This window comes from Macrobrachium nipponense, chromosome 18 (assembly GCF_015104395.2).
Source record: "Macrobrachium nipponense isolate FS-2020 chromosome 18, ASM1510439v2, whole genome shotgun sequence".
Lineage (NCBI taxonomy): Eukaryota > Metazoa > Arthropoda > Malacostraca > Decapoda > Palaemonidae > Macrobrachium > Macrobrachium nipponense.
The window spans coordinates 29677961-29694970 of record NC_087211.1 but is presented as its reverse complement, the minus strand read 5'-3'; the positions used below and the strand labels follow the sequence as shown (position 1 = coordinate 29694970).

The 17010-nt window shown below is 36.8% G+C and overlaps 1 protein-coding gene across 2 annotated transcripts in view; it reads right to left on the bottom strand.

Annotated features, from left to right (window-relative positions):
* The window catches only part of LOC135196946 (uncharacterized), a 124793-nt gene that overhangs the window by 53819 nt on the left and 53964 nt on the right, over positions 1-17010 (bottom strand). For both annotated transcript variants that reach the window (XM_064223793.1, XM_064223792.1), the window contains 2 exons: positions 10963-11074; positions 6839-8425 (listed from right to left, as the gene is read on the bottom strand). In XM_064223793.1, the coding sequence (XP_064079863.1) occupies positions 6839-8425; positions 10963-11074 (1699 nt within the window). The remainder of the gene's footprint in view (positions 1-6838; positions 8426-10962; positions 11075-17010) is intronic.

The window sequence follows — 17010 nt, the reverse complement described above, 5'->3', positions numbered from 1 at the left end:
CTCCATGTTACTTTCACTATAAAACAACTTTTTGTGGGCTTTATTATAGCAAATATTAATATATGTGAAGGATAACATAAATCTGTCCCTATTTTTATGTATTCGATTTCTTGATCCAGCTAATAGGGACTGAGAGTGCACAATGCCTGTCAAAACAGAGAAGGAAAAAATTTATATTTGGATATTACGATGGTGGCAAGAATATAAATGAACATAGTTCAAGCTCTTGGTTAGTTTCCTATAAATTCTGAATTTACATTGAAATGGTTCGCTATGTACTGAAACATCTAAAAAAAGGGAGATAATTTTCTTTTTCTAATTCTAAAGTAGCCTAAACCCATTTGAATAACCAGGTACCATCAAGTAAGTTTACTTTAGAATTAGAAAAAGACAATTGTCTACCTTTCTTAGAGGCTTTAATACATGAGAACCATTTAAGCGTAAATTCAGTATTTATAGTAAATCAACCAACAACTTAACTTACGTCCATTTTTATTCAGGCCACCATCTTAAAATTTAAATATAAATTTTTTGACGAGCATTGCGCATTGTCAGTCCCAAATATTTGGATCAAGAAATTGAATACATAACAAAATAGGGACAGATTTATGTTATCCTTCACATACGTATATTAGATATCTGCTATAATAAACCCCACTAAAGTTTTATGGTGTAAGTAACCCGGAGAAAGATACTTCTATGAACATTCTTAGCTTGCCTATTTTACCGGTTTTGAAACCATAAAATCATTGTTAAAATCTTTTAAGGTCAACCTCGTTTTTTCTTATAACAACACACTAAAAGGATACTAATAAAAATGGCCTAAAGGAAAGCAACAACATAATATATGAAATTCCGTTTGGACTGTCCCTCTTTTTATATCAGCCAATCTAGCAAGGATTTAGAAGTAAGAAGTAAGTATTCTGTCAAAACTTGGCAGATATCCAATGAAATATTCATTCATTGAGTAATTGCAAGATCAAAAGATGTATTTTCACGAATTCTTATAGAATGCGGCATTATACAACTTACTTCTAATTATAATTTTAACCTTAGCTCGTATTATTTGGACACTTGTATAAGTAAAATGCTTAAGAATGACCTTAAAGATAAAATCAGTGACTTATTAGTTACTTTATAGATATTTTCTTTGTATGTTTAATATATTTTTGTGAAAGTTAACTTGGGAAAAAATTTTGTTGCGTACAAAAATGAAATTTAATGATTGTACTTATATAAATTTTTGTGGTTAGTCACTGCCCTGTATAATCTTTTAATTTTCTTTTCCCTGCTTCTTAACAGTTGGACTTTATCTTTTGAAAACCTCATAAATTTTCAACTGTACCACTGTTTTGGGTAGGTCTACTAAATCTTCGGGTGTGTTGGATTCCAGGTAGATATTTTCGTTTATAACCCCTATCTGTCATTTATATGAGCTTTCTTTGTAAACTTACTTTTATATTTATATCAGTCTGCTTAGTGAAGGACGAGAGTCAAAAGGCCCTGTAGCGGTACTTCATAGTTTCACTTTCCTTCGTGGTTTGGCTTTATTTATATATCCATCACGTTCAAATTTTCGTTATTTAGTTTATATATATATATATATATATATATATATATATATATATATATATATAGATATAGATATAGATATAGATATGATATAGATATAGATAAGATATAGATATAGATAGATATATATAGATATATAGATATGATATATTATAGATATATAGATATATAGATATATAGATATATAATATATTAGATATATAGATATAGATATATATATATATATATATATATATATATATATATAGATATAGATATAGATATATATATATATATACACACACACACACACGGTATAAAAATTAAAGTCCTACAGCAGGTGAGGGAAGAAAGGCAGAACGCGCTCTGAAGAAGAATCTCTAGAAAACAAACTTGCAATGTATAAAGGGATTACTAAGCGAAATCTCCAGTACGGAAATGAGATTGTTGATGCTAACGAACAAGAAAAGCGATGTTAAGTTTACTAGGACTAGAAAGGATTGAAAAGCAGAGAAACGAATACGTGCAAATACACATGACAAGTGCTTTGTGTGTTTGCTAAGTGCCATCGTGATCAGTACAAAGGAAAACGAAGAAAGTAAGAAAAAGAAGAAGAGGAAGACTGGTGAGAAATTTGCATTATCCGTAAACTGACCAATGTGAATAAGACAGAAGGAAAATGGAAAAAATTAATATTCAATGAAAAACGTAAGCACGATGCTCCGATCACCTATACAGATGGCGTACGAAGCTTTCATATATCATCGGGTTCTCTTCACTTTTCAGCTTCAGCGTCATTATGACTGCTACGAGGGAAAGCCATTCGGCCCCTCTGCAGTCACAGCAATAAGTGGACGGCCTCTGGCTCTGGGTATGTGGCAACCAGGCACCTCAAAACTCAGTGGACTCATGTTCTGAAAAGCGAATCCAACACCAGAGTCCCTTGGGGTGTAGCCACTAATGACCATATTGGAAACCCTTGTCATAACAGCAGAGAGGAATGAGGCTACGCGGGTTTTGCTGAGGACACAAAACAAGGAAATTCCCATCCATTAGCGTGGTTCGCAACACTTCAAAGTGTGGTTTCGAAAAAGCTAACAACATTAGCTCTACTAATTAAACCAATTAGTCAGACATTGAACTTGACAGGAAAAAATAAGTCCCAAACCATACATTAAAGAAACATACAAAAAAAAATGGCAATCTTGAACTCCACATTCAAAAAGAAACCACAACAGAGTGCACTTCTAAACTGCAAATGAAAGGACAGGCGCAATATAGTATTTATATATATATATATATATATATATATATATATATATATATATATATATATAGTATTATATATATATATATATATATATATATATATATATGTGTGTGTGTGTGTGTGGTGTGTGTGTGTGTGTGTGTGTTGTGTGTGTGTGTGTGTGTATTTGAATGTGGCTTCAGGCCAATAATCAAATCAAGTGAATATTTGCGATTTTTAATAATACACACATTATATAAATAATTTTAAGACATACGCCACACGAGAGAAAGACCTTAGTTAAGTACCCTGAATGAATGAAGGCTTGAATGAACTCGGAATGAAGAAACTTTAAATCTTTCATTTAGAATTCAGTCTTGCGTCTGTATTTTAGTCGTGATTTAGTTCATGTGAAATGAAAGGTTGCCTTTTATTGCATTTGTCATTTAATTTGCAGTTTAAAAGTGCATTTTGCCGTGGTTTCTTTTTTGAATGCGGAGTTCAAGATTCGCCATTTATTTTATGTTTCTTTCATGTATGGTTTGGGACTATATTTTTTTTATGTCAAGGTCGATGTCTAACTAATTGGTTTGAGGACAATGAACTTTTTAAAAAATGACAAACCCAATATTATATATATACATACATATATTATATACATATATACATATATATATATATATATATATATATAAATATATATGTATATATAAATATTTATATATATATATACTATATAAAATATTGGGTGCATTTCTTCAAAAGCTATTGTGCTTAATGAGAGAAGGAAGGGGGCGGGGCTCAAAATGAAAAAAGACAGAACAATAATCACTGCCACATCAAAACTTCAACTTCAACTACTGATTTATGGATGAAGCCCTAAAGCAGCTATCCAATTCACTCTGCATTGGGAATAACTTCCAACCAAGGAGGTTAGAATTCCCCCTCGGTGAAGTTACTGCAAAGGCGGCACAGATAAATGACTCATAAACGATATTTGTGGCGTAATATTTGTGAATATAAACAATGTTTAGTGGCGTATTATTCGTGAATAACAAAATGCTTAGTGGCATAATATACGTGCAATATAAACAATGTTTAGTGGGGTTAATATTCGTGAATAAAAAAATGTTCAGTGGCGTAATATTCGTGAATATGAAAAAGGTCACTGCGTGTCTGATAATTGCTGTAGTCGTGAAGAGAAACCGAACTGGGAGCAAACCCACAATATTCATCTATCCTTCAACTGATGAATCGAGAATGAACCCTCTCTGCACAGGAAGACTATCATTACGCTCGCCCTCTCAAGTGATACGTATACGAACAGTGATTTTTTTTTATATGACCGTATCGCTTCACTTAGGTAACAATATATAAACAAATAAAAATGACGCTAAAGAACTGAGTTTTCTGTACAGCATATGAAACTCTCAGTCACAGCTCATCAACTCTCATCCGCGGCCCATGAAACTTTCAACCACGGCCCGGCGGTGGCCTATTGCAGTGCCACACGCACGTTCATGGTTAACTTTAACGTTAAATACTTCCTTTAACAGATAACTCAAACTTGGAAAGTCTAAAATTTTCACGAACTTCCAAATTTTCAGCAGCATGACCAAAGAAACCTGATCGTGACAGAATCATTTGCCACGGTATCGCATAATATCAGTTAATCTATTATTATTCAACGGACCGCCTAAGTAGATCACACACGATAAGTTTGAACATGACCTCATTGGCGCGAGACGTACGCCATCAGGATTTTCAAAAGACAATTTTCAGGTATAAAGTATCTAGTAAAGTCTTAACCTTTTTTTCCATCTATTTATCTTTTCAATATGCCACAAACTCCCTCAATAGTATAATGATAATAATTAACTCCCTTCAATTAACAATCGGCCTTTGAAAACCCTAAAAATGGTGCCAACCGACCACTAAAACATACCTTATTAAAACCGAAAGGACGAGTTGACAAGCAATCAGTAAACATAAGCGGTAACGTGAGCCCTCCATTCACCCGGTCAAACTTCCCAAAAACAAAACTCTCCAATATATAAATAAATATATATATATAATATATATATATAATATATATATATATATAATATAATACATATATATATATAATATATATATATATATATATGTGTGTGTGTGTTGTGTGTGTGTGTGTGTGTGTGTGTACACATACACACAAACACACACATATATATATATTTTTTTTCATTACTTCCCGTGACATTAAGTGTCTAGCTAAATAACCAGTCAATGGATACTCTCACATTCATATTTTAACTACTGAATCGATAATGAACTTCGAGTTCAGAAAACTTCCACAACATTAGCAAATTTTACTATATACCCACACAGAGGATTAGCCTGTAGTTGGTTAAATCCTTCTACACACACACAAGGCATCATTCGCTCTCCCTCGCACAAGCGTCTTAGTTCCTGGAAATGAGCGCGATCGTGGCTAGAACACAGATTCTCCTCCTCCTCCTTCCCCAACACTCTCTCCCGAGCGATACAGATGTAACCTTCTATCCACGTCTACATTTTTACACAGTACTCAGTCCTTCACTTCCATGAGTATTTTCAGATTTCTGAGGAAGGGGGGGGGTTGTTTCAGCAAACTTATGGTATGGATGGGGAAGGGGGGGGGGGCCGCTGTACTGAACTGAACTGGATATAGTATTTAGGCGAAAGGTCAAGCACTGGGACATATGAGGTCATTCAGCGCTGAAACGGAAATTGAGAGTAAAAGCTTTGAAAGGTGCAACAGGAGGAAAACCTCAAAGCAGTTGCACTATGAATCAACTGTTAGGAGAGGGTGGAAAGAGAATATGAAGGGGGTACAGTAATAGAAACGAAAGGGGACGCAGCTAGGGGCCGAAGGCACGCTTTATAGAACCCTAAGTTATGCTTACAGTGCACCACACGAGGTGCACTGACAGCATTAACCCCCAAGGGGGGAGGGTGTTGTAAGACACCCCAATAAATCTTGGGAAATTTGTTCGTATTTTGGAGTATTTTTAAGCCATTCAAGACCTACAAATAAGAATGACAATATAGGAGTCAAGAGAAAGTCTGGTCCCAGTACTGTTGCTGCTGCTGTTGTTATTATCATCATTTCAAAGGCTAGGGGGGCAAACCAAGTCTTGGGGGACCATCAGTGGCTTAAGGGGACGCCGCCCCCACCTCTGGCCCCGCCTCTGTTCACTTCTCATTCCATATCATTATTTTGAGACAAAAAATTCATATAAAGAGCATCAATTTTCCCTTCTCATTCATCAACCACAATTGCATACTTCCATAAAAGAGTTCGACCATTCCTTCGTACATTCCACATTTGGCTTTCATAAATTAAATTTCTCTTTCAGATTTTTATACACCTGCTACCTGTATTGCTTCACCTCGTATTATGAGAGGCCTACATCATCAGTTACATTTACTCCCAAATACCTCTAAAAATCAACTGCTTTCACTCCTCCTTTTCAATTCTCTTTTTATAAGAACTTTAAAGTTTTACTAATTTCCAAAAGTTCTTATACTTATCCCCAATCAACATTATCTGCCCACATTCCATCAATTACCAATTTTTTTATCCTGCAACCTTGCACTTACAACCAGCAACATTTCTTTAACTTCTACAATCACTCGGTGCCATAACAAACCGAGTCTCTAGCATTTTACATATGCTTTTTGTTATGTCCACGCACACTACATACTGATTTTTACCGTTTCCTTTCAAACTTCTCGTATAAATTTTCAATCCACAAACCCTCCCCCTTACCTAAAACATACCTTCCCTATTATACTAATTTATATATGTTATGATCAACTTTACCCTTAACCAAGAAGCAGTTATGTAACTCATTTCTTTACAACCTTTCCCACATAAGAAAAGCTCTCACACTGGGCCAGTCAATTAATCTTTACATCTTTATTTCATCTAACAGCTCACACAATTTCAAATTCACTTCAGACCCTTTTAATAATGAGGGATTATAGAACTAAATGAGAAATCTGGCAACCTACCTCTCTGTAAGACCCCCCTTTTCAATGTGGGCAATGACATAACCCGTGGTGGCTCCTCTGGAGTTCCTTCGAGCAGTGATATAGATGCCGAGTTCACCTGTGTGATCCTTTACCAGTCGCATCAACCGAAAAGTCCTAGGTGTAGGAGATCGGGTTAGGGAGGCAGGAAGTGACAAAGGAGCCATTGTATAAGAGTCAGGGAATGGTCTCGATAATTCTTCCATTTTAAGGTGGCCCCGAAGAGGAGTGCCGTTTTCCCACCAAGGACTGCGTCCACTGTCATCTACAGCTTCCCTAAATACACTAAGAGCACCTCTTAATGGGCTTAAAGGAGACATCCGGCGTTCAAACTGTGAAGACATAAATCTCTGTCGTCTATTAACCAGTTCTTGAGGATCAGAAAGACGACGCGTATTCCGGGATCTTCCAGGCTCAAGCTTCTCTTCATCAGTGAGATTGTACACAGCAGGACTTGAAGGACTACTAGGATGTCTCTCTACACTAGAATAACGAGAGATGCTGCTGTAGCCTCCATAGTCATCTAGATATTTTGGCATATAATTGCATACTCCAAAATCAACAGATTTATTTAGCAAATCTTTACGCAAAACATCACTCAGGCTCACATAAGTTTCAAATCTTGCATAGCCACTATCAAGTTTAGAGCACTGGTCTGGTATTCCTTGGTGTTCAGCACCTGTAAGAGACCCTGATTCTGAGTTTGTTTCTGAATGACTCTCAGTGCTGACGCCAGAATCAGCATCACTCTCAGTCTTTTTCACCCTTGCCTTGGGGGATTCCTGCCTTGCTCCATCACTTTCATATCCACTTTCATTGCTACTGAGATACACTGCTGCTGATTTCCGTTCGCTGTAATTTCGAAATCGTCCAGAATGCCTTGAGCAACTGCGTCTGGTTTCTGTTAGCACACAAGGATTATTTACAAAATCTGATTCAGTAATGGTGGTGGCCGAAAATGAGCGAGATCGGGGCTGTAATGCGGCTGGGCTTGTGTGAGGATAGCTATTAAGCCCATTCACGTTCCTGTGACCTGGACTGATAGCACAATTCTCCTCCGAGACAGCTCTTAGTTTCTGTCGAATCAATTCCCGGGTATCATCGTCACACACGGAATTCCTTAAAGTTGTCACTCGCTTGTTAGGAGGATGTGCCTGAGGGTCCATGACTGGGGTACCTGGAGTGGAAGATATTTCTGGCTGTGGATTTGTTGAACCAATATGCTGAGGAGCTGATGGAGGCCGTGACCGTAAAAATGCATGAGGGAATAAGGCTCTAGTAGTCCCTAACGTGGAGATATTTTCACAACTGACAGTTTTGGTTGGGAAGTAGGTTGTGGAGGGGTTAGTCGTCTTTGTTTCATCAGGGACCGGAGTTGTGCGACTAAGGTCAAGCCCATCAGTAGGGTCATCAGCTGCCAAGTAAGTACCCAGTTGGGAAGCAGAGCAGGAACGATACAGTTGCCGAGCACTAATGTTACGATCCTTGGGAGAAGGCGTTCCTGGAACAGAGTTGCCCCTCCAAGACTCGGTCACTGGTGTTGAAGGGGTATCTTCTACACCAGTTGATCTAAAAAAAAAAAAAAACAAGAAAAAAAAAAAACAAGAAAAAAAACTTGAGAAAGATGATTACTTACTATAACATGACGTAAGACAGGAGAACACCAACAAAGATGAAGAATATATAGTGTTCACTACATGCGAAAATTTTCCTCTAGATGATAATTATCAAGTTTGGAATCTGCAACAAAATATATGAACATATTGCAAAACACTGAGGAGAAAAGATAACAATAAAAAAGGTAACATTAAATACAGAACGTAGTACTCATCAATATGCACATAATATATACACAGAAGTATAATAATAATAATAATGAAGGAGGTACCAATCAAAAGGTAACATTAAAAACTGAACGTATGATATAAACACAAAGAGAAACTTAAAAACTGAACGTATGATATAAACACAAAGAGAAACTTAAAGAACAATTAAAATGAAGAAGTCGAAGAACCTGCAACTACAAAACAAAAGAAGAAACAGACTAACATCTAATCACAGATCTCCACAAGATTCAAGATTACACAAGAATTTATTTCCGGGTGGAGGATCAAGTAACTTCTTCATTCTTCCATGACAAAAACTTTAATGTAACAAAATGGGATCACACATTTTCTTGAGTATGCGTGACTTTTCCTTCAGCAAAATTGTCCAATTCTTAATGGCAATTTTCATAAAACAAACTAAAATGTAGCACAGAAGCCCTGTTGGTTGGCATATTAATTCAAATCCACTTACAAAATATTTTTAACCGCCTGTCATAAACCCGAAACCGGTGCACTAAGAGCGATCACCGGGATGTTGATCAATCCCTCTAAAAGATTTTAAAGTATTTCATTCATTCTTTCTTTCTTTATAGGTTCATTAAGGCATAAAGGATAAAATCATGATAAATGCCTGCTGTATATTCAGAAACAAATTACTATTTTCTGGCTTTTTAGAATGAATTACTCTCAGCATTAATTCTATTAAAATCCTTTTACATTTATGTTATCTACAACAATTTACAGACCAGTTAAGAGCGCTCCATGACACAGAAGCTAATCTAACAATGGAAAATTGTGTCTTTACATTCTTCTTCACGCAACCATCAAGCCATTTCCTTACAAGTGACATACATTTCAAGACTGAAAAGCAAAAAATCTGTATAAACAAATTTGCATAAGCACTACAATATAGCGTTCTGAACATGCCAATGAGACAAAATTTAAAATCTAAACAACACATTTTGTTGCACTGAGATTGGTCAAGGTCTGTATTCTTTGCAACATATATTTAGGATACTGATCTTTTGAAACAAAATGTTCGCGAAATCACTGCTGTACATTACTTTCAGCAGTCATAAGCTCAGAATCTGATTTAACTGCAGTGGACACTTCAAATATGCTATCCGGGCACTACAAAAATGAATTAAAATGAAACAAGCTTGATCTCGGCAACATAATCTGAAGCTTTTATGTACCCCAACCTACTCGTCAAATCTGAAATGGTGAGCAATGTCCCCATACTACACTATAAATCATATGACACATCAATCCCAGTTAGAAACGCGATGAACTTATCCTGTCAGTGGCTGGCTGCTGTGACATTCGCACAACAGTAACATTCAAAACGTCACTGAGAATGAGAAGGGGAAGAAATTTAACAATAAGTGAAAGATTCTCGTTCGTCTTAAGTATCCTCATAACAGTGAGTCCTCATCTCAAGAAAATGTTTCCTTACCCCAAAACGCAAAGCATACAGGCTATACTGTAGTGTATTAAACAATGAAAATGTGCAAAAATGACAACGGAAGAAAAACAATTCCAATAAGGAAGGAAGTCAACTCATTGTCATTACCCGGTTTTGTAACGAGGCAGACTTAGGGTATAGTGGAGTTGTTATTCACCTTTTAAATATCTTGAACTGGACATTCAACGAAATTTTTTGTCACAATATTTGTGAAAAAATATATATATAGTATGTAAGCTACAGGATAGGCAGCGAAATTACAAAGCCAGTTTTCTAATATTAGAAATTAGTTTTAGAGCGAGCTTCCAACAGCCATGAATGGAGAATTTTAGAATCGTTAATGAGCAAATGACCCCATTTTCTTATATATGTCAGTATGCTAAGTAAAGGATGTCGAGTCCAAAGATCTCGCAGCACTCCACTGTTTCACTTTCCTTCGTAGCTTCTTTATTTATTTATATATTCATCACATTCCAATTTCCATTATTAGCTTATACACACAGCAATAATATATAATATATTATAATATATACTATATATATTATATATATTATAAATATATATTATTATTAATGTGTGTGACAATTGTGGTGTGTGTGTGTGTGTGTGGAGAGAGAGAGAGAAAGGAGAGAGAGAAAGGAGAGAGGTAGAGAGAGAGAGAGAGAGAGAGAGAGAGCTGAAGCCACTAGGAAAATTAAAAATGAAAAGACAGTGTGTCAAGTACTTTCGTGTATTTAACACATCTTCAAGGCACAAAGAGATGTGTTAAATACACGAAAGTACTTGGGACTCTGAGACTGGCACATTGCCTTTACCTGGTAGAACAAGTTCTGGAGAAGATGCTGGAAGAGTTGACCTTCTCTCTGCTGGGAGACCGTGTCAGTTGCTCGAGCTTCTTGCCGACACGACGACCCCATGTCGTCAGTCCTGCAATGGAAATCAAGAGACATGAAACTAATGGGCATTTGCGGGTATATGTTGACTACGGATTAGCCAAATATAAAATAAAATTGGGAAGAAATAAGAGACTTGTCATGATATTATTGTGCCTTACCCCTTTAAACTACTCAGAATTCTAAATATTACTTTAATCACGCTGCCTATAGAGCCGCATGACGCAGTGGGCCTCTGGAATTTTGCCACTCATATCTTCCCTATGCTTTTTCTTCTATAGATCTCCAGCCTCGCTCAGGTCTCATAATTCTCCTCCAAATCTTCTGGTGCACACTCGAGTCCAGCTGACACCGTCACATATTATTGGCACATGGTTTCTGCCAAGGCCACGTCTAGGCATCTTCACCTCCCATTAAATATAATCTTATATACATAATAGAACTTTCATAATCTGACTTGCGGTATCATTTCGAAGGCTAAAGGTCCTCTGACTCCTAATATTCCTTTTATATACTGTTTCACTGTCAAATATTCGTGCATTTTGTATAGCAATACATATCGTAGTAGACTTATGTACTTCCTCGTTGGACGAGTGGGTTACATGCTCATTGTATGGAGAATAAGCTGTTCTACAGGAGACGTTTATGTTAGTGAACTACTGATATCAGAATTAAAACATGCATACAGAGAGATGCCGTCAAAAGAAAATGAAGTCCTAATTTGGTGAAGTAGATTTTTCAAAAGATTTATTTCATGTGGTAAATTCAACCACCAGTGACAGAATTCGTATAAGTTCAAACTTGCTTGTGGAAGTGACTGTTGAAGACGTAAGAACGGCAATTCAAGAGGTCGTAGATGGAGGCACCAGTTAATGGGACTACAAGTGAGATGTTGCTACATCCCAGTTCTAATAATGTGACTGAGTGGACAACCAAAGTTTATTTGATATGTTTAGTTTAATAAAATTTTCCAAAGAAATGGGCAAAAGGCATAACTGTTACTGTCCAAGGGTAAAAGTCATAGAGGTGACTGTATGATTTACAGGGACATAATGTTATTCATTATACCATGGGAGGGACGCTTAGATAAAGTCCGGACACCTGCCTAGCCTAAAATTATACTCTCACCAACCTGTGATTTCATTGGCTTTTAAGTTTTCCATACTTCTACTTTTTCACTGCCTTCCTTACATAGTTCAACGGTTGATATATCATCAAAACTCAACTGAACTCTTTAAACCAGCCCCCTTGGAAGCAGGCCACTCTCGAAAAACGGAAAATCCCGGATGACAAAATTCACCCCTAAAAAAACCGGCCTTGTCAACAAAGTCCTGCTAGCTCTTTCCACATTTGTGTTGTTGTTATCAAAAGTAGAACAAAGGTTATTGAACAATCACTGTCATTCATATGTTGACTATCAATTTCAGGGACAGCACATGTCATCGTTTTTCTCAGATATCTTTCAAACTAATTATTTAATCGAAATGGTACATTAACAAAGTGTACAAGACACCTCCTGCTAATTTTTGGTATTATAGTGCATTGTCAAATGGTGTTAGTTAAGGTATTTATTCTTGACTTTTAAAGGCAAAGTCGCATGAGTCAGCAAAGTCTAAAACACAGAATCGAACGTCTGCTATCCCCCACCTCATCTCCCCCCCCCCCCCCCCCCCCCCCTCTGTTTTTCTCACTACTTTTTTCATCTCTCCCCTAGTACCTCTCTGTAATCTCCAAAACGCAATAAAATACCGTTTTCCATGATCTTTTTCAATACCAGTGAACAACTGGAGAATTCATAATGAAAAGGATAACAAGATTTGACATGATGACCATAATAATGGTTAATTTTTCCTAACGTTTCCTGTTAACAGCAAGAAAGACAGTCTACCCATTTGGATGGAGTCGTCTCCCACCTGGGGTAACTACGTAGGCGATGAAGTATCTTAAGAGGTACCTCCTCGAGTTTTTTTTTTTTTTTTTTTAGTTCGGTACGGCAAATCACTTGCTTACGAAATAATGAGGTAGACAAAGCTCCGCCTACTTGGTGGATTTTGGGGTAAGTGAACAGACCTCTTTCCCATGGCCTTGGTTAATTAATAGTACCCTTGGCGTGTCAGGTAATACCATAATAATAAGGGGTTGTCTGTTAGCTGCCGCTTATACAAAATGGAGAAAACTTACAATAAATCAAGGATAAATCTCGATAGGTAAGTGAATCTTCATAACAAACTCACATGCAAAAGGCACATGCATATTGGCAACAAATCAATCAAAGCATCTATCTCTATCATATTATCTATTATTTAGTCTATCTCACCCTTGGAGTGGTGTATATAATATATAATATATAATATATATATATATATATATATATATATACATATATATAATAATTATATATATATATATATACCATATATATATATTATATATATATATATATATATTATATATATTATAATGGTGACACATATATTATGTGTCAACATTATCCAATCATAATTGCTGCAGTCGCTTTAGTCATCTATGCAAAATATATATTCATAAAATTAAAAGATTGTGACATTCATTCACTTTTTATGACTAATAGATTACGAATATTATTAATTTATTACTTATTGGACTGCATGGTCTGTACGTATACTCTGCCCACACCGGCCATATGATTGCGTTGCAGACATGGGAATTAAGACGAGAGTAGTATTAATTATATAATTGGTTATAGTTAAACTGTGTGATTTAATTTTGTTTAATAAGCTTATCTTACCTGCTCATAGTCAACCCGGCGATACGAAGGTTAAAAGGGTTTAAGATATCGTAATAGAAGATACGTGAATAGAGTGAAGGTCGCAGGCTGTTTATCCTACTCCCATGTATATAACTTAAGAAAATATAATAGCAATAATAAAACGAGCACAGAATCTATAAAAAAGGTAAAATATTCATAACATCCAAGAACGGAAGGGGGGGGGAGACGGGAAAACTGGGAAAGTGGGTCGAGGGAAGGATAAAGAGGGGAAGAGAGGGGAGGGAAGGAAGGAGGGACGGGGTGGGAATAAGGGAAGCTCGAATGCATAGGTTAGCGATGCTTGGCAACACCACGGTCTAGGTATATTGTGGGCAACACCATGTAAATCAAGAGTAAACGCCTTAATACCATCTGACAATGCACTCTATAGTATTACCAAAAATGAGAGGGAGGTGTCTTGCACATTGTCAAAGTACAATTTCGATCAAATACGTAATTAGTTTGAAAGATATTTGAGAAAAACAATGACTCGTGGTCCCTGAAATGGATAGTAGTTCCGTATAAAAATTCTGGCTTGCTCCATACGCATCTGCCCGAAATGCGTCCACCTCTACGTCAGAACTTAAACCACTTTATAAGAGCACTGTCGAATTCTGATCTGGCACATTTCAACGTTTTCCTGCATTTCAATTTTTTCTGGTTTTCGTTTTCAACAAAAACCTAAAAACCTGCTTCTTTTGTTCTCTAAGCCGGCAATTGTGTGTGTGTGGTGTGTGTGTGTGTGTGTGTGTGTGTGGTGTGTTTGTTGTGTGAGAGAGAGGAGAGAGAGAGAGAGAGAGAGAGAGAGAGAGAGAGAGAGAGAGAGAGAGAGAGACCTTACAGCTCGTTCGGGTTGCCCCAGGTCCCTCAGTGTGAAGCACCTCTAATGTCTACCAGAGTATTGCTAATACTTCTTCCAGTATATTTTACATCTTCCAATCTTGGATGGTCTGGGATGCAGCTTAGATATTTTCGAGCTTATTGTTAAACACATCTACGCTCACTCCTGATGTGCTGTCAAGGCATTGCATAGACGCTGCATTATCGATGAAGGTGCGTAGTGGATTAATGTCCTGTGTGCTTTCCATAGTTTTCCTGGTATAATTTTGGGCATTATTAATCTATCTCTGCTTGCTCTTTCTGATATTTTAGCTCCCTTAATGTTTTCGTTAATTCCTATGTATTTCCATGCCTGGATTATCATGTAGCGTTCTCTTCTCCTTTGTAGACTATTCAACATCACACCAAGGTCTTTAACTGCTTCCTTATTTGTGATTGTCTCGTTATTAGGTCTCCTATATGCATATAGCATTCCTTCTTTTCTATATAATAATTATGGATTCAAATTTATCAGAGTAAAATACCATGCCTATTTTACCTCCTTAGCCCATTCATATTATTTTGTTAAGGTGAGGTTCTTTGTAAGGCGAGGTTCCTATCTTCATCACAAGTAATTTCTCTAATTATTCTTGTGTCATCGGAGAAACTTCTCACTATCGAGTCCTTAAGATTACTGTCTGTCTGCAATCATAATAACAAACAGCAATGCAGCTAACACCGTACTTTGTGGCACACCGGATATTACCTTAGCTTCAACCGATTTCTCATCGTTTGCAATCTTTCAGAGAGAGAGAGAGAGAGAGAGAGAGAGAGAGAGAGAGAGAGAGAGAGAGATACCTTGATTACACCGACAGATATCCATTTGCAAAGGTCAGATAATTGTCAAATAATGACAATTTTAGTAAAACTGTTGTTTTATGTATTGTATGCAATTATATTTCATGCATTACTGTCATATCATCATCATATAATTCAGACACAATTTGCATTCCAGTGATGTTTATATTCTTAAATCAGCAGCTGTTTGCGTTTTACCTACATCATCACAGCCATTAGTCGCTCAATGAAAGCGAAGTTTAAACATGCAACTTACTTTATTTATAAATATACGCACAAAATTCAATGGAGTAAAGGTGCTTTTGCCTCTTCCACAACGTTTTGTGGCCTGTTCATTATTCGGTTCTTCCGCCACAGATCCATCCATCAATTTAGTAACTGAATATAGAATTTAGGCTGGATGACCTGCGAGGTCATCAGACGCCGCGATGGAAATTGACAGTAAAAAGGTTAGAAAGGTGTAAAACAAAGAAAACATCGCAGTTGCACTATGAATCTTTAGGAAAGGATGGAAAGTAAGATGGAAGAAAAGAGAATATAAACGGAGGTACAGTAAAAGGGGTTGCAGCTGGGGGCCGAATGGACGCACCAAAAAACCTTAAATCATGCCTACATTGCATTGCATGAGGCACACTAACGGCACTATAGCCTAAAGGGCTCCCCTCCATCTAGTGAAGGATGAAATAAGATTCATTTTATTTTTATTTAAGAAAGTCACCGCTGAAAATGAACAAATTTGCCACAAGTCCTCGACGACTGCAACACAACCTTTACCAAACATGTGACTGGTTATGGCAACTGGCATCACACTACAAACGATGTCGATGATGACATCATGCTTTCGGAGAAAATTTTAATGATCGCATGATACACGAGATCGGATGGTAGGCCACACAAATTGTTTTTTTATGCTGTATATTTTTTTATTTTCACAAAATGTTTTAGTTGGAAATAAACAGAACTATTGGCGCCTGATTCAAAAGTCCCGGATCCAGGGAGCTGGCGGACCACGGAGATCGGACTGTCATAAACCGGTAAAACGAAGATTCATTTCCGACAGGCTGTATTCGACTTGCATCATCAATCGTCAAATCCATTTCATGACTGGCCGTAGTCGTTGCATTTGCTTTGGATAATGATATGTAAAGGGGATCTCATAAGATACTACAAGTCTTAAGTTTCCGTTGAAGATTCCAATACACTTTCCTCCTCAGCAGCTTCCACGTCGTAGGGGATCTCTCCACTCTAGAGGTACTAAGGCTTCAAAATGTCTTCTTTCTCTCGGACGTTCTTCAAATGACTTCGAAATAACTTTGTTTTTCCAAAATACACATCCTTGCACTTCACCACATGGTCGATCTTCTAATTTCTAAAGGGGTTCAAAATTATCATTGATCTTGGAATCACTTGTCCATCCCACATCCTGACTATGTATTGGAGAATTCATTAGTAGCAGCAAGAGAGTATATCAAAACAAAACAAATCCTACAACGCAATAAAGTGCT